This window comes from Microtus pennsylvanicus, chromosome 4 (assembly GCF_037038515.1).
Source record: "Microtus pennsylvanicus isolate mMicPen1 chromosome 4, mMicPen1.hap1, whole genome shotgun sequence".
NCBI classification, from domain to species: Eukaryota; Metazoa; Chordata; class Mammalia; order Rodentia; family Cricetidae; genus Microtus; species Microtus pennsylvanicus.
In genome coordinates, this window is record NC_134582.1 from 87,232,877 (window position 1) to 87,257,101 (window position 24,225).

At 39.7% G+C, this 24,225-nt stretch overlaps 1 protein-coding gene across 4 annotated transcripts in view; it reads left to right on the top strand.

Moving 5' to 3' along the window:
- Positions 1-24,225, top strand: part of Dtnbp1 (dystrobrevin binding protein 1) — a 104,616-nt gene that overhangs the window by 24,191 nt on the left and 56,200 nt on the right. For all 4 annotated transcript variants that reach the window (XM_075969779.1, XM_075969776.1, XM_075969775.1 and 1 more), the window contains 2 exons: positions 1,684-1,816; positions 14,749-14,881. In XM_075969779.1, the coding sequence (XP_075825894.1) occupies positions 1,684-1,816; positions 14,749-14,881 (266 nt within the window). The remainder of the gene's footprint in view (positions 1-1,683; positions 1,817-14,748; positions 14,882-24,225) is intronic.

The window sequence follows — 24,225 nt, forward strand, 5'->3', positions numbered from 1 at the left end:
ATCAGGAGTCCAACCATGGTGACACAGTGAATGAAGTGCATTTGTGAAAAACCTGGTGTCACCTTCCAGCACCGTCTAAGGGATGGGTTATGCACCAGGTGTGTGCTAGGGAGCACTAGGGAGATGCAGTACATTTACTCAAGAACACATCAGCTGGAGTGACACCCTGTAATCCCAGCACCTCCTCTAGAGGTTAAGGTAGAAAGACTGATGGCTACAACTTCCGGGCCATTCTGAGCTATATTTTGAGATGTTGTCTAAATCTTATTAAAAAAAGTAAACAAATAACAATCTACTACCACATACAATTAATTTTCTGCCTTATTTTGACATATTTTCCCTCTAAAATTCTTACCTGTTTTATTCATATTCTACCTCTTGAAGAATCTTAACTTGGGAAATATAAACTGTTCTCTCTAAAATTCAAATACATTTCTTTCATTTGTAGTAGATTTTACAGCCTTTTTTTTTTTATTGCTCAGAGAATACTTGTCACAGTTTACTTATTTGGGTCATGTTTTAAAAGCAGACTGCTTCCTTATTCTTTTGTCTTATCCTTGCCGCCTATCTCCGGCTTCCTAAGTGTTTTAAAACAGAAAGTCTGTTATTATCTTTGGTCTTCCATAGACTAATCCAGGTCTCAGACCTTCTGTACCTCAGTCCTTCCTAGTCAGCCTCAAGCTTCCTGCTTTTCTAGAGTTGGTCAGTTGCCTCAGTAGTTCCTCCTGTACAGAATCATTTTCCTTGCTCCGTGTAGGAAATGTTTTGTTTGAATATAAGTTGATTGTAGGGAATTCACAAAGCATTAAAGACCTTACCTAATAAAAGGATTTTATAAAACAAGTAATTACCTGTAAATCATGTTTTTGATTTGTTTCTCTATATGTTTTCTTTCTTTTTCTTTTTTGGGGGGTTTTGTTTGTTTGTTTGGTTTAATTTTTTTGGTGTGTGTATGTTATTGTGTGTGTCTTGGAACTTGCTCTGTAGAACAGGCTGGCCTCGAACTCGCAGAGATCCTCCTGCCTCTGCCTCCCAAGTGCTGGGATTAAAGGCATGTGCCACCAATTGACTGGTCCTCCCTGTTATTTTTTTTTTGTGGTGGTTGTTAGTAGTTTGTGTGTGTGTGTGTGTTTTTTTGTTTGTTTTTTTTGTCTTTTTTTAGGTATGAATTTTCTAATGAACAGTATCCTTAAAAACAAAGTATACTTAGAAGTAATCAGTTTATTTTTAAACTTTTCTTCTTTTGGTTAAGATCCCTGATACAGCAGCAGTTTGAGGTTGTTTTACAGAATCTTAAATTGCTTCCTTTCTAAGATAAAAAGAAAAGAAAGAAAATGAAAAAAAAAAGCTCTAGAAAATGTTGAGCACCTACAAGATGAAGAGCTTCTTAGGGACTTTACAGAGCCCATTTTAGTTCTCTGAGAGCCCTGTGAATGTAGCCTTTACCATCCCTGCTCTCTGTGCAGAGAAACAAAGGCTGGGAGAGGCTGTGCCTGGCTCAGGTTCTCACAGTTAGTATGACGTTAGCACACAGCAACCCTCTGGGTGGTGAGGAGTGGGATGATAACTGACATCTGTAGACCATGAAGGGTTGCTAAAGACAAACTGGCTGGGCCTCTGCATGCTAACTGTCACTTCTATTGAGATGTGTTTTCTCTGAGCCCCTACTGGTCTGTGTTGCAGCTGGTGGACAGCGAGGTGGTCATGCTCTCTGCCCATTGGGAGAAGAAGAGGACCAGTCTGTCAGAGCTGCAGGAGCAGCTGCAGCAGCTGCCAGCTCTCCTCCAGGACTTGGAGTCCTTGATGGCAAGCCTGGGTAAGTGTGACGTGAGAGTGATAGCAGTTTCAATCGACTTGGTGCTGTTTCAAAGCTTTCTCAGAATTCACCAAATTCTTAGCTAACACTTTAATAGTGCATTCTTATTCTCATAGTTTGATTATACAGAAAATAGAAATTCATTTCTAAAATTTTTCACTAATGCTTTTCTGCCTTCAGTCAGTTAAGGAAGCAGTATTTATTAGTTTTCTTGATCTTTGTATGTGTGCCCTTGTGTATGTGTGCCCACATTTTTATATGTAGTTGTTTATGCACATGAAGGACCTGGGAATAACCGGGGTTGTTGTTCCTTGGAAGCTATTGGGGTGTTTTGCTTTGCTTTTGAGATAATGTTGCACACTTTTAACCCCAGCCCTGTGGAGACCGAGGCAGTTAGACTTCAGAGTTTGAGGCCATTTGGTCTACATAGTTAGTTCCAGGGCAGCCAGGGCTACACAGAGAATTGTTGTCTCAACAAAACAAAACAAAAACAAATAAAAACCCAAATTAAAAAAAGAAAAAAAAAACAACAAAAGAGGTGATGTCTATCATTGTGATGTGGGTTTACTGATAAGTCAGTAAGTGGGCCCCAGGGATCTGCCTGTCTCTGCCTCCTCAGTGCTGTGATTAGAAGCAAGCTACCATGTTTGGCATTATGTATGTTTATATGTATGTATTGGGGATCCAACTCAGGCCTGGTCCTCATGTTTCAGCTATAAGCATTATACTGACTGAGTCATCTTTCTAGGCCATGTCTATTTTTGAGTTACTCAAGACTTTGTATAAAACATTAGGTCTTTTTGTTTAAAAGTAAAGTAGAAAAATAAAAGGGTTCTATAGTAACTGTGTCCTGGCTGGAGAATATACTCCAAATATCGCTTTGAAAGTTTAGGCTTTCAAAGACTCATGGTATTTTTCATGTCTTACAGTATTTTACCCAGCAGATTGTAGACATAAGATCAGAAGAGTTCGTGTGCCTGTTTGGCTGCATTGGAACTTTGTGGAAACTCATTTTTGTCACTTTTTCATTTGGATGGGTTTATATGCAGAGAATTAATCTGTTGTGTTTGATACACATACCCTTGAGGGTAATTTTGTGGTTCACTGCTCCCAAAGGGAAAAATTAGAACAATGTAAATATCACAATTGGCTTTACTTTTTAAATTCTAAATTGTAATTTATTTTAATTCTAAAATGGAACATCATTTATTTCTTAATGATTTTATAGATAGAAAAGATTGTAAAGAAATACAAATAAAAAAATCAAGTGGAATAGTCGTTCCAAAGTTAACTCTGCAGGGCAGGGACAGGGAGGTGGAACCCTTGAGTTGCCTTACTGAGTTTAGTCAGCATACAAAACAACAGGTTTCGTCATGATATTCTGTATACGTGTTTTGTAATCTCTTTACATTTATGCCTCACAACCCTCCTTAATGTCCCTCCTTTCTCTTTCTGGGGAGAGAGAAAGACAAAGTGTCACATATTTTTTCTCATATGGGAAACCTGTGTGTGTGACATGAAAGTGGAAGGGGAAGTTGTATATGGGGTTAGGGGTAAGGCAGAGGGAGAGTCATCATGCCAAGGGCAAGTCACCACCTTAGTTTCAGTGATCTGTCAGCTCTAGTGACTTTATTTTTAGGCTGGTATATGGAGCCAGTGAAGCTGCCCAGGCCAAGATTGTGGCTCCCTTTTTAAATTTTTATTCAACATTGTTTTGCACTTATGCTCAAGGTTGTATGAAAGTGGGAAGTAGGAACTGCATGCACAGAAAATGAACTTCTTGAACTAATAACTTCATCTAGTTTCATAGAGGCGGGATTATCTTTGCTCCTGTTTTTCACAGTCTGTCTTTTGCTGCAGTCCTCAACAGACTGGCAGAGGGATTCATTAGTGAATCATAAAGCAGTGTTTTGTGTCTAAGTAGACAGAACCTATTGGAATGCTGTTTATTGGCCAGCGTTGAGCATCTACAAGATGAAGAGCTTCTTAGGGACTTTACAGAGCCCATTTTAGTTCTCTGAGAGCCCTGTGAATGTAGCCTTTACCATCCCTGCTCTCTGTGCAGAGAAACAAAGGCTGGGAGAGGCTGTGCCTGGCTCAGGTTCTCACAGTTAGTATGACGTTAGCACACAGCAACCCTCTGGATGGTGAGGAGTGGGATGATGGCTCATGGTCTTTGTGTCCTGGGTCCTTACAAAGGTCTTCTGGGGCTGGTGTCATTCCTGAAAGTATGACATAGAAAAGAGCTTCTGACTCTAAGGAGAAACGTACAACTTCTGTGATCTGTAGCCCTCTGTCTGCATTGCTTGTTTCTGTTGATTCTCATTGATGTTAACAGTCCTTCTAACTGGTAGACATTGCCATTTTTACCATTTCCTTTTAGCTTACCTGCTTGAACCTCTCCCAGTCACTTGATTTTTATTGTTTTATAGTAATTGTACCTTTTTTCCCCCAAAGGAGAATAAATTCTCATTGTAGTTGTTCTGTGTTTAATACTAACACTTTACTCATTGAATACATTCTGTTACGATTATTATTTTTATAGTTACTTTTATTTGAGAAGTGCATGCAACCTAACTCTTTCTTAAATAATATGTTGTATGTTTGGGCTAGAGATATTGAATGACTGAGAGGCTGAGGAAGGATCACCATCCTGGGCTATGTAGTGAATTCCACACAAGCCTGAGCTACAGAATAAACCATGCCTTAACAAAATGAAGCCTCCCCCAACACATAGTGGATGACTGTGTGAACTAGCATCTTGTCAACCTAGACTATGCTCAAAGAATGATGTTTTGAAATTGTGAGACTTTTGTCTAAACAACTCAATTTCTTTTTTTTTGTTGTTGTTTTCTGAATTTTTAAATTGTTTTTATTGAGCTCTATATTTTCTCTGCTCTCCTCCCTTCCTCCCTCTTCCCTTCTACCCTCTCCTATGATCTCCATGCTCCCAATATACTCAGGAGATCTTGTCTTTTTCTACTTCCCATGTAGGTCAGATCCATGTATGTCTCTCTTAAGGTCTTCTTTGTTGTCTAGGTTCTCTGGGATTGTGAATTGTAGGCTGGTTTTCCTTTGCTTTATATCTAAAAGTCACTTATGAGTGAGTACATACTATATTTGTCTTTCTAGGTCTGGGTTACCTCACTCAATATGATGTTTTCTAGCTCCATCCATTTGCCTGCAAATTTCAAAATGTCATTTTTCTGCTGTGTAGTACTCTATTGTGTAAATGTACCACATCTTCTTTATCCACTCTTCAGTCGAGGGCATTTAGGTTGTTTCTAGGTTTTGGCTATGACAAATATGGCTACTGTGAACATAGTTGAGCACATGTCCTTGTGGTTATGATTGAGCATCCTTTGGGTATCTACCCAAAAGTGGTGTCTCGAGGTAGATTATTTCCTGATTTTCTGAGAAATCGCCATACTGATTTCCAAAATGGCAAACTGTACCAGTTTGCACTTCCACCAGCAATGGCAGAGCATCCCCCTTACACCACATCCTCTCCAACATAAGCTGTCATCAGTGTTTTTGATCTTGGCCATTCTTACCGGTGTAAGATGGAATCTCAGAGTTGATTTGATTTGCGTTTCTCTGATGGCTAAGGATGTTGAACATTTCCTTATAAGTGTCTTTCAGCCATTTAAGATTCATCTGTTGAGAGTTTTCTGTTTAGATCTGTACCCTATTTTTTTATTGAATTATTTGTTCTTTTGATGACCGATTTCTTAAGTTCTGAGTATATTTTGGAGGTCAGCCCTCTGTCTGATGTGGGGTTGGTGAAGATCCTTTCCCATTCTAAACAACTCAATTTCATAGAATCAGTGCTGATATCATAATGGAAGCTTTATGAAGCTGGATTTTATGGAATAGCTTTTAAAAAGTGTTTGTGTCAATTAATGTGCTTTAGAAATTAATATTCAACGAGCTTGGACATAATTCTTAGATTCTGGAAGTGCTTGGTGTTTTAAATGATAATTCATACACAATTGAATTACCTTTTTGATAGCTTCAAAATATTATATGTCCTACCATAACCTAGATACTTAGGTATAACCTCACAAGACTTAACTAGTTAAACAATAATAAAAATTAAAAGCAACTTAGAAGAAAGTAGTAGCTGACCTTAACTTTGATTTTTTTTTTTTTATTATGTGTCCCCGTCTGCCCTCCTCTGCCTACATCCCTTTGTGTGTATGCATGCTATGGTGTGCATATGGAGGTCAGAGGCTAGCCTTCAGTGTCTTTTCTCATTTTCTTCCTTGTTTGAGGAGAATCTCTGTTCCTCCCTGTCATATGTGTCAGATCAGCTGGCCTGTGATCCTCAGGTGACTCACTGGTGTCTACTGCTCATTCCCCTGTAGCAGTCCTGTTGTTACAGAGGTGGACTACAGCATCTGGCTTTTTGAAATAGGTTCTGGAGATCAGAGTCTAGGTCCCCACTCTTTCACAGAAAGTTCTTTATCCAGTGAGCTGTCTTCTCAGACCAACCTTGACTTTTCTTTTTTTTTTTTTCATGGCTTGGTTGTATATAATACTCTGTCTACTCGCTCTTTCTATTTTCCAGGCTTCTTACATTTTTTTGTCTTGCTTTGTTTCCTGGATGGTCTGTCTTATAAGAGTAAGAAATTTGTATTTTGTGAGCAATTTAAGACCTTTGATGGTGCTTTTAACTGTGCTATCCTGGGGCTTAATAAATTGAGGTATTGGAATCTAAGTCCTTCAGGAATTGTTAAGTAACAAAGGGTAATCCATTCATATTGATTTCTTTTTATAGGATGTGGTCCATCTAGCTTACAAATGCCTGTTTAACTGATATTTACTGGTAAGACTACAATTTAGGAAATAAATGATAAAAGTATACTGGAAAGTCAAAAATAGTGAATATGAACTCACAGCTCTGAAATTCTCTCTCTAGGTTTCTCAAATGCTCCTTGCTTCAGCCTCTATCTGCAAATGAGGCTCAGAATACAATTGGCCCTTATGTCTGTGGGTTTTGCATCTGTAGATTCATCCAAGTGCATATAGAAAATATTCATTTAAAATTGTTCATAATAAATACATATGCAGGTTTGTTTTCAATCTTGTAATTTCCTAAACAATAGAGTACAAGGTATTCACATAATACTTTCTATATTGTATTAGGCATTTTAAATAATATAGAGCTGATTTAAGGTAAGGGACTTTGGTATTCAAAGATTTTGGCAGCCATGGGGCTTTGGGAACCAGTCCCTCAGGGATACTGAGGGATAACTATGCTGCTTGATAGGATAGTTGCAGGGTTAAGTGATATGACAAATGTCAAGCCACATAGCACATGCCTGGCATGTCTATTTCTGGGTCTGGAAGAAGTCTGGAACATGAGGGTATGGACATTCTACTAGCAGTTTGTCTAACCATTGCAAGTTTACAGAGTCATTTTTTTTCTGTGTCAAAAGGTGGATACTGTGTAGTTTAGATTGGCCTACAAAACCATTACTTTAAATGTTGGAAGATGAGGGCTGGGGCTTAGCTCAGTTGGTAAAGTGCTTACTTAGCATGCAGGAAGCCCTGTTTGACCTGCAGCATGGCATCCATCCACAGTGGTGGTGCATACTGTACCCTAGCACTTGGGAGGGAGAGACAGGAGGATCAGAAGTTCAGTCATCCTCTGCTTCATAGCACATTCGAGGCTAGTCTGTGTTACATGGGACTTGTCTGTAAAAATGTTTATCTAAATATGACAGGATAAACAGTGTCTGTGCATTGAAAAATGTTTGAAGGGCTGCATAGTTCTTACTGCACTTTTTAAACAACATAATATTTAAAAATAACAACTAAGAAATATGAGTTTGAAAGTACTGTATTATCGTTGCTAGGCATGGCTTTTCATACCTATAATACCAGTATTTTGGAGGCTGAAGTAGAAGGAGTGCTTTGAGCTGTAGGCATCTGAGACAAAGGGTGAATTTGAGTTTAAGTTAGTGGGGTCTAGTGAAAAAAAGTACTGGGTATGGTGAGTTCTCTTGAGTTTCCACTAGAGGGTAGTCTAATCCTGTTCTTTCATCAAATTTCAACTGTCAAGGCCTTGTCTTTTCTCTAGTACTTAATTTCCTTCATCTAGAAGAGAAATTCTGCTAATTCTAGGATAAGTAGGAGCCATATATTGAGTTTCTGTGTTGTTTTTGATAGGCTCTAGCCTGATATGTTACTGTGTTGCTTTATAGAATGTGAAGACATCTAGCAGGGCCTTTCATAGGTGTGTTTCATAAGCTAGATCATCCTGTCCAAGTTACTTTCCAAGATTAGTACCATCACAAGCACACTAACTCTTTCAACACCTTTTTAGTCTGCTACACAGATCTCATTTGTTCCATAATGGCTTTTGCAAGTTAATGCACCTTTTAAACATTCCTTATTTACATATCATCATTACATTATTGCCTCAGTACAGAAAAGTATGGCACAAGCATCTGAAGGGTCTTGTGTCTTTTAGTGTCTGGCCTCAATGACTTGTGGGTATGCAGACAGAGAAAATGTCTTTGTTCTGTGAGGCTAATTATTTTGGTTAGAAAGAAACGAATTAAATGTGAAATAATTTCAGTATGCTGCTTCATTCTTCATGTATCACGACTGTACTACAGATTATATCTACTTGAAACAAATGGCACAAAGAAAAATTCCAAGCTGAATTGCTCTCCCTCTGGGATGATCTTCTCACCAAGATCTGTGGAGCTCTTTCTGGCACAGCTGCCAGGCATTCCCAAATGGCTTTCACAGTGAAATTCTCCGTCTTCTCCATCAGTCACTTGAAGAGACATTCTGTTATAGAGAGCAAAATAGCGAGGCTTGAGTTCCTTGCAAGATGGGTTTGGGTCCATGGAGGCCTGCCAGTGTTTTATGTATACCTGTTATTCTAAGTTAGTTAGTTATAACTTTACTTATCTCTACAACTGGTTTTGTAATAGGAAATGAGCTGTTTGTGTTAGGGTAGTTAAATTTGTAACAATTTAAAATAAGTATGTGGAATATATTGTGTATATATTTATGATAATTTAATTCAGAAAGGTAAAAATTATTTTTCCTATATTTTATTAATAATTTCGAGTTTGTTAAGAGTTGAAATGCTTGTAATTCTAGCCCTTGAGAGGTAGAGCAGAAGGATCAGGCATTCAAGACCATCCTGGACTGTATAGGAAATACAGAGCTGGGCTGGGCAGCATGTGACTACCTTAATAAACCAAACAAAATAGAGTCAAAATTGAAATCCCTGTCACCTTTTCTGCTTCAATTTGGGATGATTCGGCCAAGTTTGATGTGATTAGTGAAGCAGCATCATGTTGTTTAATATTTCCTAAGTTCATGTTTAAGTTATTCTTTTACAAAATTTGGCATAAATTCTTATATTTAATTTAATATTAATTTAATTAGTTTATCAGTATAATATTAGATGAGCATGAATCAGAGTTTTCCCCAATTATTTTGCATTGTAGAATAGTAGAATTACCAGAACTTTATTGAAGTTATCAGACTTAATATATAGGTATTAGGCAATACAAAGACACAAGGGTACAGTACCTTTAGCCTGACCCTAAATGATTCCTGAGAGAGGTGTGAGGAAACAATTAGTGTCAATCAGATGAGAATCTTCATGAAGCTGAGAAGTCTGTGGAAGCACAGGCAAAGTACAGCTGTAGTCTGGAGCCAGGGCTAGCGGGGAACCTGGTGTGATATTTGCGGATGTGGAGGGAGGAAGGGGAAATGGACAATCAGAAGTATCCCATCCACAGCCAGAAAGGAGGCAGGGGACCCTGGGCTGTTCTTGGAATGGCCAGCAGGCCTGTTCGTTGTAAAGTAGAATATGTGGAGGGTGGTGGTGGTAAGATTGTAACAGATTATGATCAGGGGTTATAACCCTAAACTAAGTTTAGAAGCTTAATTCCGCTGCGAGAAGACTTAGGACCTTTAAAACTTCTCAAAGGGGAGAACATAAATAAAGATTTGGTGGTAGTAACAGTGACCATTGACTACCCCAGGCACCTTCTGTCTGCATTTTCTGTTTTGTTGCTTGTTGGTCTATTCAGAAGGTTGTTGTTATTTTTATTTTATATGTATGGGCATATTTGCCTGCATGTATGTTTGTGTACCACATGTGTCCCTATTGCCCATGGAGGCCAGAAGCGGGTGTCAGATCCCCTAGAGTTGGAGGTACTACTGGTGGTTGTAAGCCACCATGTGGGTGCTAGGAACCAAACCTAGGTCATCTCTAGAAAGAGTTTCATATAGCCTAGGCTGGTCTAGAATTCTGAGCCTCCTCACTTCTCAAGTGCTGGGATTACAGTTATGTGCTCATATGCTTGGCAGCACTTTTGGTGTTTTTGAGATAGGATCTTGGCAAAGTAGCTCAAACATGCTTTGAATTAACCATGTAACCTACACTGGCCTCAAACTTTCAACACATTTTCTGCATTAGGCTCTCCAGTACTGGGGTTATAGGTATGTATCTCCACGTCCAGCTAGTGAAGCTGTAAATGACATCTGATAAAGTTTAGCTAATCCCTTATACATTTTTTTCTACATGTGAATATTTAGTTACTATCAAATGCTAAGTTTAAGTATTTGTGTTCACTTCGCCCTTTTGGCAGTTTCGATGCTGTGTGCATTTACTTCTCCCTCTACAGTTGAGTTGTCACATTGAAGCTTACGAACAACAGCAAAGTTGGATTTTTAATCATGCATTTCAGTGTCCTCTCTGAACCAGTGCACGACGCCGAAATCCTTAGAGTTAACTGGATTTCATGTTAATTGTAGTTTAGTTCTTATTACCAATCAAGGTGGAATCTTATTACTCTGGCTCTGTTGTTCTTTGTATGCTTTATGAGGCACATATTGCTTCTCAGGTGCTTATTGTACCACTTCCCAGGGTGAGTCTGCTAGTCTCATTTTTCTGTTTAATAAAATAAAAACTAGTGTGAGAAACATTTTTGTTCTCCCATCCAAAGTATCTAATACACCAAGGGACAGTGTTGTAGTTTTCCTGTGCCAGCAGCCATTCTCAAATAACCACTCAGAGTCTTAATATTAATTATAATTTCATGGCCAGTAGCTCAGGCTTGTAACTAGCTAACTCTTATGCTTATGCTAACCCATATTTCTTATCTGTGCTTTTCCATATGGCTTGGTACCTCTTCTCAGCACAGCATGCCCACCTTGCTTCTCTCTGCATCTGCTGGCATCTCCTGAGACTCTGCCCTCCTTCCCAGCATTCTCTGTGTCAGGCTGTCTCACTCGGTTTTGTGTGGTTTTTTTTTTTTTTGAGACAGGGTTTCTCTGTGGTTTTGGAGCCTGTCCTGGAACTAGCTCTTGTAGACCAGGCTGGTCTCGAACTCACAGAGATCCGCCTGCCTCTGCCTCCCGAGTGCTGGGATTAAAGACGTGTGCCACCACCGCCCGGCTCAGTTTTTTTTTTTTTATTAATAATGAAAGTAATACATATTAATAATGAAAGTAATATCTACAGTGTTCTAAGATTGTTCAACAGCATAGTATCCTGCGAACTTCCTCATCTTGCAAAGCTGTGTATGGGCTTGTTTCCCCCCTCCTGGAATTTCCTAAGTCTTGACTCTCATCACCTCCCTTTCAAGCCAATTAGGAATTATCTCATTGCATTAGATTGAGGTGGAGCTTCTACTAATGGGATGAGAAAGAGCCAACACCAGCATTTGATTAAAAACTAAGAAACTTCCTATCCTGATGTGTGCTTGCTAGTCTAGTTTAGGTCATGGCACACACTGTTTACAAAAGGTAGTTGCCCTGCAAGATTACTTTCACTTGTTGATATTTTTTTTGTGCGACACCAAGAATATTCTTTTGCAGTAGTAGTGGAAATTATGATTAATACAGTATTTTGCCTTTCCCTTTGTACATCATTTATAACTTTAAAAAATCATAGCTATAATTATTCAGTGTTTAGAGTTTAGATTTTTCAGGCTTGTTTTTGGGGACTTTTTATTGCCTTTGATAGAGCCAAACTATTATTAACAGTGATATTATTAACCTTTCTCAAAGTTGCCTGTGATCTCCAGTAATACATCAGCATGAATAAAGGCAGGACTCCTCTTGGTGGCTCACCCCTTTAATCCCAGCACTTAGGAGGCAGAGGCAGGCAGATCTCTGAGTTTGAGGCTAGCCTTGTCTATAGAGAATGTTCCAGTACAGCCAGAGCTACACAGAAAAACCCTGTCTTAAAAAAAAAGAGAGAAGAAAAAAGAAGAGAAGAAAAAAAGGCAGGCAGAACTTTAAAGTCTCTGAGCAGAACTGCAAAGCTGTTTGTCATTACATTTACTCATTGTAGTAAAGTTTGTTTTCTACTAATGTCCATAGGTCTTTGGCCCTGCCAAATAGAAAAGGATTTTTTTATATACATATATTTATATAAACTTAGATGTTTAGAAGAGACAAATTTAGGATATTAGAAAATGTGCCTGGGAAGTGGGTAGTGCACTTGGGAGGCAGAGGTAGGTGGATCTGTGAGTTCAAGGCCAGTCTGGTCTACAAGAGCAAGTTCCAGGACAGGCTTCAAAGCTACCCTGTCTCAAAAACCTGAAAGAAAGAAAGAAAGAAAGAAAGAAAGAAAGAAAGAAAGAAAGAAAGAAAGAAAGAAAGAAAGGAAGGAAGAAAGAAGAGAGAGAGAGAGAGACAGAACCCAGCTGAGCTGCCTAGAACAACCAGACAAGCTATCTGAAAAATATGCTCTCTAACCTGCTGCTGCCTTTAAACTGCAGTGTGCCCAGGGTTCCAACTTTTATGAACTCCGACCCATGGGGCTTTTATTATGCAGCTGTCTTTGAGACATTTATGCTCCTGATAATAATCCCTCAACCTGTACTATGAGTAACCCCAGTAAAACTCATTGGTGCACCAAGTTGGACTTTGATGGTAGCCTTACTTTTAGCCTGTCATTGGTTTCCTATCTGAGGTAAGTAGACATTTGTTCATGTCTCCCCAGGAATAGCGTGACACAGCAGCATTGAGAAAAAGCAACTAAAAGTCATTTAGAATGAGTAATTTTCTTGACCTGTAATTATCAGAATGTAAACAAGATTAATTGATCTTATTAGGTCAATCAGTTAAAATGGCATTAACATTTCCATTTTTTTCTCTCACAAACTCATATTCCTGCGAATTATACTCCAAACTGTGTTCTTAGACTTAATATTTCTTAAAAAATATGGGGTTACTCATGTCCTTACTAGAGTGTCCCTCATGGAACTTCCCCCACCCCGGAATTAGATGCTGCTCCCTTGGTCCCCCTCATGCCTCACCCTCTCAGGCTACTGCTTCCTTCTGCCATCTCTTTGAGCATCAGGACTGTCTTTCATACTGTGTCCTTGTGTCTTGTATATGCAAGTAATGTTCAGTATATAGCTATGAGGCTGTTTGAGTTCTAAAAATATTTGACCTCTAAAACCTTTCTGTTGTCAGAGAAAACATGCAGTTCTCCTGCCTATGGCTGTGAAGTGAGTTCATTGGCTTTCTTTCAGCCGACCAATTGTATGTAACACTGACTCAACTGGAATTACAGCTGTTTCTCTGCCACCTTTTGGTGGACCTGGGATAGTTTCTCAAGACTCTGATCTTGGATAGTTTTCAAAGGGATATTAATATTTTTGTTTTTATTGTATGTGTGTATCCATAATCATATATATACATACATATATATGTATATACTGTATACATATGCACACATACACATGGGTGTTTTGCCTGTATTGTGTGTCTGTGCCATGTGTATCCAGCATTGAAAGATGCCAGAAGGTTTTAGATCCCCTATTACTGGAACTCCATACAGTTGTGAGCTGCCATGCAGGTGCTGGGAATTGAACCTGGGTTTTCTGGAATAGCAACCAGTGCTCTTAATCTCTGAGCCATCTCTTTAGCCTGTGGTCTTAATATTTTGAATGAAAGATTTGACTAAGTGCTCTCTATGTTCCAATAAAGTATAGAGTTTTGTGATTTGCAGATAGACTAGTGAAAGACTAGTCAACTAGCAAGAACTGAGTGCCCCCAACTATTGACTGACTCAGTAACAGCGGCTTACTAAGTATTTGTAGTAGTTTTCCATGCAGAGGTTTATGGCTGTGATGTGCCAGAGGCCAAACAGATCTTAAAATGACTTGGAGTTATAAATACTAAATTACAGTGGTATGATGTATGCTATTTATATTGACTAGCTTGTAATTTTTTAAAAACTGGTTCATTTTCTGGGTGTAGTGCCACACGCCTTTAGTACCAGTGCTCAGGAGGCATAGGCGGGCAGATCTCTGTAGTTTGAGGCCAGCTTGATCTACATTGTGAATGCCAGGACAGTCAGAGTGACACAATGAGACCCTGTCTCAAACAAACAAAAAACCTGGTTCATTTGTGGTATACATAGGTCACTGGAGGTAACATCAGATTAATTGGGATACTTTATATTCATCATTTTAATAATAAATGTTCAAGGCATTTTAAACTTGTATGTCTTGAGAAATGTTTGAAATATGCTTGTTAATTAAAGTATACTGTAATGTTGTTAGTGAATTTAATTTTGCCTAAATAAAGTTAAATAAGAAATACCAAGAAAAGTACAAAGCAATTTCAATAGCTTAAGCTTTTCTTTTTAAAGAGAGAGATGCTGTTCATTCTATTTTATTTTTAACCGTGTCTGTGTGTGGTATGTGTACATATTAGTCAAAGTATGCCTGTGGAGGACAGAAGAGGAAGTTGTTTCCCTTGGAGTTGGAGTTACATGCAGTTGCAAGCCACCTCATCTGTGTGTTGGGTCCTCTGGAAGAGCTGCATGTATTTTTAAAACTACTGAGCCATCTCTCCAACAACAATTTAAAATTTAGTCTTTTTGGCCAGTGATTTATACTTGACAGTTGTTTCTTTTTGTGTCATACTTTCAGCTCACTTAGAGACGAGTTTTGAAGAGGTAGAAAACCACCTGCTGCATCTGGAGGATTTGTGTGGGCAGTGTGAGTTAGAAAGACACAAACATGCACAGTCCCAACACCTGGAAAATTACAAGAAAAGTAAGAGGTAAGTTAGAAACTTGGGCCACAACAATCTAATCTCAAAATGTTCTATATTGATTTACATGTTAGTCTTTTAAAAAATTATAGAATTTATTGTGTGTGTGTGTGTGTGTGTGTGTTTGGGAGTGGCATGTTACATATGTGGAAGTCCTAGGACAGTTTGTGAGAATTGTTTCTCTCTCCTTCTATAACCCGGACCCTAGGGAATCAAGTTCAAGTTAGCAGACAAATGCTTTTACTCAATGAACCAGCTTCATTCCCCCATGATATTCTTCATATTTTCTGATTGGTAAAGATAAAGGTTTCAATCTGTAAAGATCATTAATAAGCCATCCAATATTTGCCTGTTTAATTTTTAAATCGTGATATGTTGCCACTTAGTGATGAGTTGCCAGAAGCTAGGGGCAGGATAAAGTGTGAATGCTCTGCTCTGAAGGGAGAAGAGGGCAGAGGGCAAAGGTGCTCACAGATTTGGTTCTGGCCTGCTGTGCACCAGTGGCAGAAAACTGAGCAGCTCTTTCTTTTTTCTCTTATTCCTGTAATAGTACAGAGTGGAAGGAACTTGAGTCCAGGCCTGGGAGAAGGGCTGGATAGGCTTGACTCTCAACTTTTGTCACATACTAGATGCAGGACTCCACGGTAATCTCTTAGCCTCAACAATACCGGCTTCTAGTGGGGATGATAATGTATCAAACTTCACAACTCTGGAAGTGAAGAAAAACAACTTAGCATGGGGAAGTTGTGGTCATTATACTGCCATTAAAGTTTCCTTGATTGTTAAGGGTGCCCGACGTTCCCCCATCCATCCACGTGTGTATGGCTGTGTCTCCAGTGTTGGTCAGCCTTAGGAGTTGAGTATTCAGATTCCTGGACTCTCTGCACTGTCCCACGTTCACCACAGTGATATTGCTTACAATCAGCTTGCCAGGTACTGGTGTGCATGTTTGAGGGACTGCAGAACAGGGTGTGCAGGCTCTACATGAAAAAGAGCTCCAGGGAGCTGTGTGTCATACTGTATGCATGAGATTCCTTGTGGAGGTGGTTTTTTATAAATTTGGCCTTCCTAGATCATCAGGGTGTGTATGACAGCATTGAGAATGCCGTCTTACTCATAAGAACATCTTCGGCATGAATAGGTAGCATATGACTTAGGGGATTTCTAAGTTGTTATGTGACAGGAAGGTATACAAGAGTGAGAAGTAGATAGGTTAGTATCCTATTTAGCAACTCATAGTAGGTAAATACTCTCCTTGGAAGAAGTTAGTTGTGTAAGAAAGCTCATACCATACAACTAGAGTTTCAAAAAATATGGTAGAAAGCTTTGGAACTTAAAAATTTAGTTTGGATACTAATCGTGTGACTCCAGAGAATGATCTTTTCACTGTAAAATGGGCTAATAATATTATCTTACAGGATTATTTTAGCATTGTATTAGCAAAGTAGTGGACTAGTATCCTGCACTGGCTAACCTGTACAGCGTACTTTTTTTTTTTTATCAGCTTGATACAAGCTAGGGATATCTCAGAAGAGAGAAATCAATTGGGAGAATATGTCCCCCTCATTGGCCTGCTAGCATGTCTGTGAGGCATCTTCGTGATTAATGGGTGCTAGTTGGTGCCACCCCTGGGCAGGTGGTTCTTGGTATGTAAGAAAGTAGGTTGATCAGGGCATAGGGAAACAAGCCAGTAAGCAGTGTTCCTCCATGACATCTGCTTCAGTTCCTGCCCTGACTCCCCTTCATGATGGGCTACAAGCTGAGATAAACTCTGTTCTCCCTGATTTTCTTTTGGTCATTGTGGGTTGTTTGTTTTATTTTTTTAATTTTTATTGATTCTTTGTGGATTTCACATCATACATATCTATCTCATTCATCTCCCCATCTCTTCATATCTGCTCTCTGCCCTTGCAATCCCCCCAATATAAGATAAAAAAAAGAAAAAAAGAAAAAAAAATCTTATCATGGAAGCTGTTGGGTGACCCATTGAATCACACATTAAACCCTTTAATCCATATGTCTTTACTTGTTTTTAACTTCTTTAAGTGTTCATAGCAATGAGTCGTTAGTCTGGCTTGAGACTCCTGGTTTCTGCTACACTATCGACAGGGGGCTCTCACTGGGACTCATCCTGTTGTTGCCCTGTGTCTTGAAGATTTTGCAGCTTTGGGTCTGCAGGACTGGCCCCTTAATATGCTCTAGCAGATCATGGGTGGGATGGATGTTGGGATGAGCCAACTCATAGCCCTGGTTCTGGGTGTGGGTGGTTACTGGGTTGGTCAGCCTGCCAGCTTACCCTCATCCTCACCACCAGAGTGAGGTCTCCAGCACCACCCCGTTAGCTCACCTTATACAGTAAGCAGCAAGGGGCAAGGCTGGTTCTCATGCCCTCATGCCCTCTGGCCAGCTCTACTGTGTTGCCCAGGCGAGGTGCAGGGGCCACTCTCCTGAGTGCTGCATCTGGTAAGAGGCAGAGCAGGCACTCTCACTGTTGTGACCTGAGGGCCAGTTCTCCTACTGCCACAGGTAGCATATGGGGTTGCTTCTCTCCCTTGCTCATGCCACAGCATGGCAGATTGAGGGTGGGGCCAGATCCTTCATGCAGAATGATTCACCTTCTGCCCTACCCTCTAATAGGATCAGCTCTCATATGCTGCCCAGGCAGAATACAGGGCTTGCTTTCTCAAGTGCTGCAACTGGTGAGGGGCAGGGTGCACTCTTTACCTGCCACAGATGACTAGGGACAGGAGGGAGGGCATCTTTCCCCCTTTCTCTCCACCTGAGGGCACATAAAGGGGTGGGGCCAACTTTTTCACTGTCAGGCTTTCAGGAATGGCTCATCTACTGCCCCACCAACAGGGTCAGCTCTACTGTGCTGCCCAGTGGTCATTGTGTTTTATCTCACCAATAGAAACCCTAATGAAGACATAGTATAAGGTGTGCAACTATAAATAAATCAGTATTCCATGTTTTCATTGTCACCACTGTTTTTAGCTGCTTGGATATAAGAATTATATGAGTGTTGTGACTTTTTTCCATCAGTACAGCTTGAAATTTGACTGTTGAAAAAAATGATGTGACCCTTTCCATCTTGAAAAAGTTAAATGATTAGATAGAAAAGGAAGCCTGCTGTGAGGTTAGGCTCATCATGTTCTTTACCAGTGACCTAGATAACTTTTACTTAATGCATTATGATTTATACCTTGAAATGAAAGTGTGGAAAAGTCCAGTGTCCTGAGTAATTCTTTTTTGTTTGTTTTTGCTTTTTATATACATTTTTTTATTGATAGTTATTGAGCTCTACATTTTTCTGTTCCCCTCCCTGCCTCCCTCCTCCCCATGTTCCCAATTTACTCAGTTCAAAGTCAATTGGGGTATAGGAATCTCTTATCTCAAAAGGATAAATAAAATACAATTAGAGCTATTGGTTATGTCTTTAGATACCTAATCTTGATTTTCTTCTTTTTTTCTACCTGTTTGACCTTCTGTCAATCATCAGTTTTCTTAACTGTAAATTGGAAGTAATGAGGATTTCTGTCAGGGTTATTGAAGAAAATAATTTTGTTTTTGTTTCCAAAGAGCCAACTAAGAGGAAGCTTAACTTACAAAATCCCTGCAAATTCTGAATTCTAGTTACCTTGTATCTTTAACTGTGAGCAGTAGGACTCTGTGAGATACTGTTTTATCTGCTTATAAATGCAGCCTTCCTGAAACTTCAGGTGAACATTTCTTTGAAAAGAAACCTTTTAGGAGCAAATCAACCTGATTATTTATATGACTGATTAGTAATATATTACAGAGTAAATAATCTTGGTACAAAGACAGAATTGAACAAATCTAGACTATGTTTATGGAAAACACAGTAAGGTTTTAAGGAAATAAAATGTTACAACTCAAAAGAGCAAGAAGGTAAAAGAGGAAACAGCAGTAGGCATAGATAACATCGGTGTTCTAGAAGTGCAAGAATATAGTGATGATTGATCACAGAACAGTCTCATGTGGGTGAGACTAAGCACCTAGACGGAGAACTCAGACATGAAGTGTGCTGCTGCTGTGGATCTCAGAACTCTGGAAAGGCTCGGGGACTGAAGCACCAGTGCCTTGAGAGGAGAAGTGAGCTCACAGCAGGAATTCTAGTGGAAAGGACGTATGTGGAGAAGTTTGATCCTTGCTTGAGTTTGTTGGGCCCAACAAGTACCCAGCATAGTAAGTGGGGAAAGGTCCACTGTTGATGGGTATTTTTGTAAGCTTCAGTACTGTAGTATTAAGAGCGACGGGGCTGCGTCCCCAGCACCCCAGCCGCCTGGCTAGCTTATGCCCCAAAATAACAACACACAAATTGTATTCATTTAAACACTGCTTGGCCCTTTAGCTCTAGCCCTTACTGGCTAATTCTGATATCCCAATCAACCCATCTCTAATAATCTGTGAGCACCGGTCTTACCGGGAAAGATTCAGCATGTCTAACCTGGCGGCTTGCTTCATCACGTGCATCTGCCCGGGAAAGAGGAGCATGGTGTCTCTCTGAGGTGTCTGCTCCCGAGAGGAGAGCTGTTGAGTCTCTGAGCTTACTTCCTCTTCCTCCCAGCATTCTGTTCTGTTTACTCCTCCCACCTATCTTCTAACCAATGAGGGCCAAGCAGTTTCTTTTTATTTAACCAATGACCTTCCTCCATCATTTCCTCTTTTTCGGTTTAAACAAACAAAAAAAAAGGCTTTAACTTTAACATAGCAAAATTACATATAACAAAACAGTTATCAAGTAAAAGTTACAATAATCTTTATCATAACTAAGGAAAACTATAACTATAACTAACTATTCTTAACTCCATCAAAGACTCCAGAAAGATACAATAGTACCTAAGCAAACAAGAAAAAAGCAACTTTTATAACTCTAGAAATGACAGAGACATCTCGCTGCCTGGACAGTCACCCAAAGTTCCTCTGTACTGTTGGGCCATCCATCTTCAGCCTTCAGGCCCATGGTATCCAGCAGACATTTCCATAAAGCAGGAAAATTCAAAGTCAGTTCAGTCACTATCTGTTGTGTCCTGCAGAATGTCTTGCAGACTCTTTCATGAATCAAGAACCCCGAAAGATCATCTCACCTTAGGCAAGTTCAGTAGTCCTCTCTCTGCGGGTTCTCTGTGTCCAGTTTATGCAATAGTCCAGGCAAGAGCAGTTTCTTGCCCAAATGGCTATCAAACTCCATAAGGTGCCTCTTCGATGCCCATCTTCCTCTTGAAGTAGATTGGTGCTGCCAGGAGCAGAGTGTCTCATTGTCATGAAAAGTCCTAAGTTATTAAAACATTTAAAATGCCATATTCTATAATCTTTGAAAAATATGAAGAATGCCTATCTAAAATATATCTACGCACATCTAGAAAATATTAACTAACATGACTACAAACTTGACTATTATTTATGATTATCCATCAACAACCTATATTTACATTACATTTTAATAATGAACTACACAATCACAATACCTTAATCAATATCAGAAATGCATATACATATAACAAAATTGACCGTAAATCTCTATCAATAAAGCAAAATCTATACTAATGCAAATTATTCATACCTATATCATATCCCCCTTTAAATGTAAAAGAACATTTATAAACATTTTTTGGGAATATGGGCGCAGTTATTTCTCTCCAAACTGCTTCCTGCTGAATGGGGGCGTCGTTAATTAGGTCTTTCATGGTATAACCTGTGTGCTAGTTTCATCTCAGTTGGCAGTTGAGCGAAGCAATTTTCTGAAGGTGTTCACACCAACCCTTCAGGAGGGCGTGGTCCATCATACCAAATCAGAATAGAAGAAATGAACAGGGTCTCATCCTCTGTGAAAACAAAATAAGAAACACAGTACCTCAGGAGTAAAGATGGTAAACCACTTCAGAGAAGTTGCATATTAAGGAACATGAATCTAAAAAGACTTTGTTTACTTAATAGCACTGAAGCTGAATAATTATTTCTGGGCTAACGAACATGTTGGCTGCAAAGATGGTTGGTACAAAGCTGGGACTATTAGAATTCACATCCACTTATGCCAGTGCTTGCTAGACAGCCCGGCTATGAGGAATTCATTAAGCAATTGTAGAGTTGAGGAAGGTGCCTATCCATTCTAATCAGTGAATGTTCAGAGGTGCTGCCCAAGCTCTTGGTTCACAATGCACTTGCCCAGGAGAAGAATGTGTCTCTTAACATCATGAGTGCCGATGAAGTAACCAGAGCCCTGGTGAATGTGCTCAGTGACAAAGCCTGAGGTCTCCACTGAAGACTATGAGCTAGAGCACCAGAATCTGGACTCTACTAGACTGAATAGAATGTGGGAAAATGTGCTCTTCTCTTCCTTCTAAAGCTTATGCTGAAAAAAAAAAAGATAAGGAAGAAAAAAATAATTTCTTCTTAGAATATGGGTATTTACTTATTAGCAAACTATTTATGAGAGATGAGGAAATAAAATCATTTCCAAGCATAGAAGAACTCCAGTTTAGCTCACATGTATACTTTGTTAAGAAATCGTTGGAGAGTATAGTCCGTACACCAGGGAACCAACCAAGCAGAAGAAAGCTCCATCCAGCCAATAAGGAGGGAGACATAGGGGAAGGTGTCCAGGGTGATGGTGACCAGAACCCTGGAGGACATTGCTGAGCCAGTCTACCAGATGCCAAGAGCAGTGTTTCCAAGAGCTAATGGAATGAGCAGGTAAATAAGCCTGACTGTTGAGCAGAGTTTTATAAGCTATGGCTGAGGAGCTGATGGTAAATTAGTTCACATAGGTTGTTTGTTTGTTTGTTTGTTTTTGTTTTTCCCAAGAAAGTAAGAACAAGACAAATATTAAAGACAGCACATAAGACACCATGGCTCAGTTATAAACAACATTCACAAAATATTGTGATCCTTAAATGCAGAATCATGATGCAGCTTTTTGGGGAGCTGGGCACAAGAGAACATGTTTGTGTGAAAGTGAAGGAGGGAATCTCAAAATGAATTCTCATGTTGTACAACAGGAAATCAATAATGTTTAAAATAGGAAAAAAAGAACTTTATTTGGGGCATATTATTTATAAATAAGCCAGTGCTAGAAATAACAGAATTGAATATAGTTGCTTGTGAAAAGCTGGACAGAAAGGTAGAGTGAGTTGCAGATGGGGAACAATTTGTGTTCTAGATAAGCCCTCACAAGTGCTGCTTGAAATGTGAGAAATGTGCATGTACTGTAAGCCACAAATCAGCTGCAACATCCCTGGAAATGTTTTATATGAGTAGTTACTGATCAAATATTCCACGATCAAATACATTACAGAAACACTTGCCTTACATGTCAGTGTATTAAAGGCTCTGAGAATTCCTGGAGGAAAAGCATTTGTTTGAGTTGGTGTTTCACAACTTTCTCCCTTATAGAACCAATTTGCATATAATACATATTAAAATAGGCACCTTAGTATTCTGTATAACACTGCAAAATTTAGAGTATTGAAAACAAGAAATGAGCTTGGAACTGGAGAAGAGGGCTCAGTGGGCAGTAATGTGCTTGTCTTCCAAGCATACTGACCAGATTTCTATTCCCACAACCCACATAAAAAGCCAGGCTTGGTTAGCACATGCTTGAAGCATTGAAGAAACAGAATGGAGGACCCTTGAAGTTCATTGGTCTGCCAGCCAAGTCTGCTTGATGAGCTCCAGGCCAGTGAGAGACCCTGCTTCCAGAGAGAGGCAGGCAGAAAGTGAATGGTGCCTTAAGAACAATATTTGAAGTCATCTGTTGTGGAATATTATTTTAAGATGTGTTACATTTGTTTATGCTGTGGAATATTTAAAATGCAAAGAGGTGTTACATTCTTTTATGTTGCATTTGTTTAATTCTGTGAAGCTCTGTTGCCTTGCCTTCCTGAACACCTGCTTGGTCTAATAAAGAGCTGGCCGGCCAATAATGAGGTAGGAGAAAGGATAGGTGGGTCTGGCCGGCAGAGAAAATAAACTGGAGGAGAAATCTGGGAAAAGGCATTGAGAACAAGAAAAGGAAAAGGAAAGGAGGACATCAGAGGCCAGCCACCCAGCAAATCAACCAGCAATGAGTTAAGAAAGAAAAGTGTATAGATCCTAGAGAAAGATAAATACCCAGAGGCAAAAGGTAGACCAGATAATTTAAGTAAAGAAAAGCTGGTTAAAAACAAACCAAGCTTTTTACTGCTGAGTAATACTCTAATATGTATATATTCCATACTTTCTTCATCCATTCTTCCGTTGAAGGGCATCTAGGTTGTTTCCAGGTTCTGGCTATTACAAACAATGCTGCCATGAACATAGTTGAGCATATACTTTTGTTGTATGATAGGGCCTCTCTTGGGTATATTCCCAAGAGTGGTATTGCTGGATCCAGGGGTAGGTTGATTCCGAATTTCCTGAGAAACCGAAACACTGCTTTCCAGAGTGGTTGCACAAGTTTGCATTCCCACCATTTGCATACAAATGGATGGAAATAGAAAACACTATCCTGAGTGAGGTAAGCCAGACCCAAAAAGAGGAACATGGGATGTACTCACTCATATTTGGTTTCTAGCCATAAATAAAGGACATTGGGCTTATAATGCATGTTCCTAGAGAAGCTAAGTAAGAAGGTGAACCCAAAGACAAACACATAGGCATCCTCATGAATATTAACCTTTATCAGGCGATGAAAGGAGACAGAGACAGAGGAGCACGGGACAGAAATCTCAAGGTCCAAATCAGGAGCAGAAGGAGACGGAGCACGAGCAAGGAACTCAGGACCGCGAGGGGTGCACCCACACACTGAGACAATGGGGATGTTCTATCGGGAACTCACCAAGGCCAGCTGGCCTGGGTCTGAAAAAGCATGGGATAAATCCAGACTGGCTGAACATAGAGGACAATGAGGAATACTGAGAACTCAAGAACAATCGCAGAGGGTTTTTGATCCTACTGCACGTACTGGCTTTGGGGGAGCCTAGGCAGTTTGGATGCTCACCTTAGGAGACCTGGATAGAAGTGGGCAGTCCTTGGGCTTCCCACAGGTCAGGGAACCCTGATTGCTCTTCCAGCAGATGAGGGAGGGTGACTTGATCGGGGGAGGGGGAGGGAAATGGGAGGCGGTTGCGGGGAGGAGGCAGAAATCCTTAATAAATAAATAAATTTAAAAAAAAAACCAAGCTAAGGCCACTCAAAAGTAAGCATAAGTCTCGGTGTGATTTATTTGGGAGCTGTGTGGTGGGCCTCCCAAAAGAGCAAAGAGTTAAAAACAAACAAACAAACAAACAAAAACAAAAAAAACCCCAACTGTTATCATCTGGTCTTCACAGGCATGTATATTACCAGTAAATCAG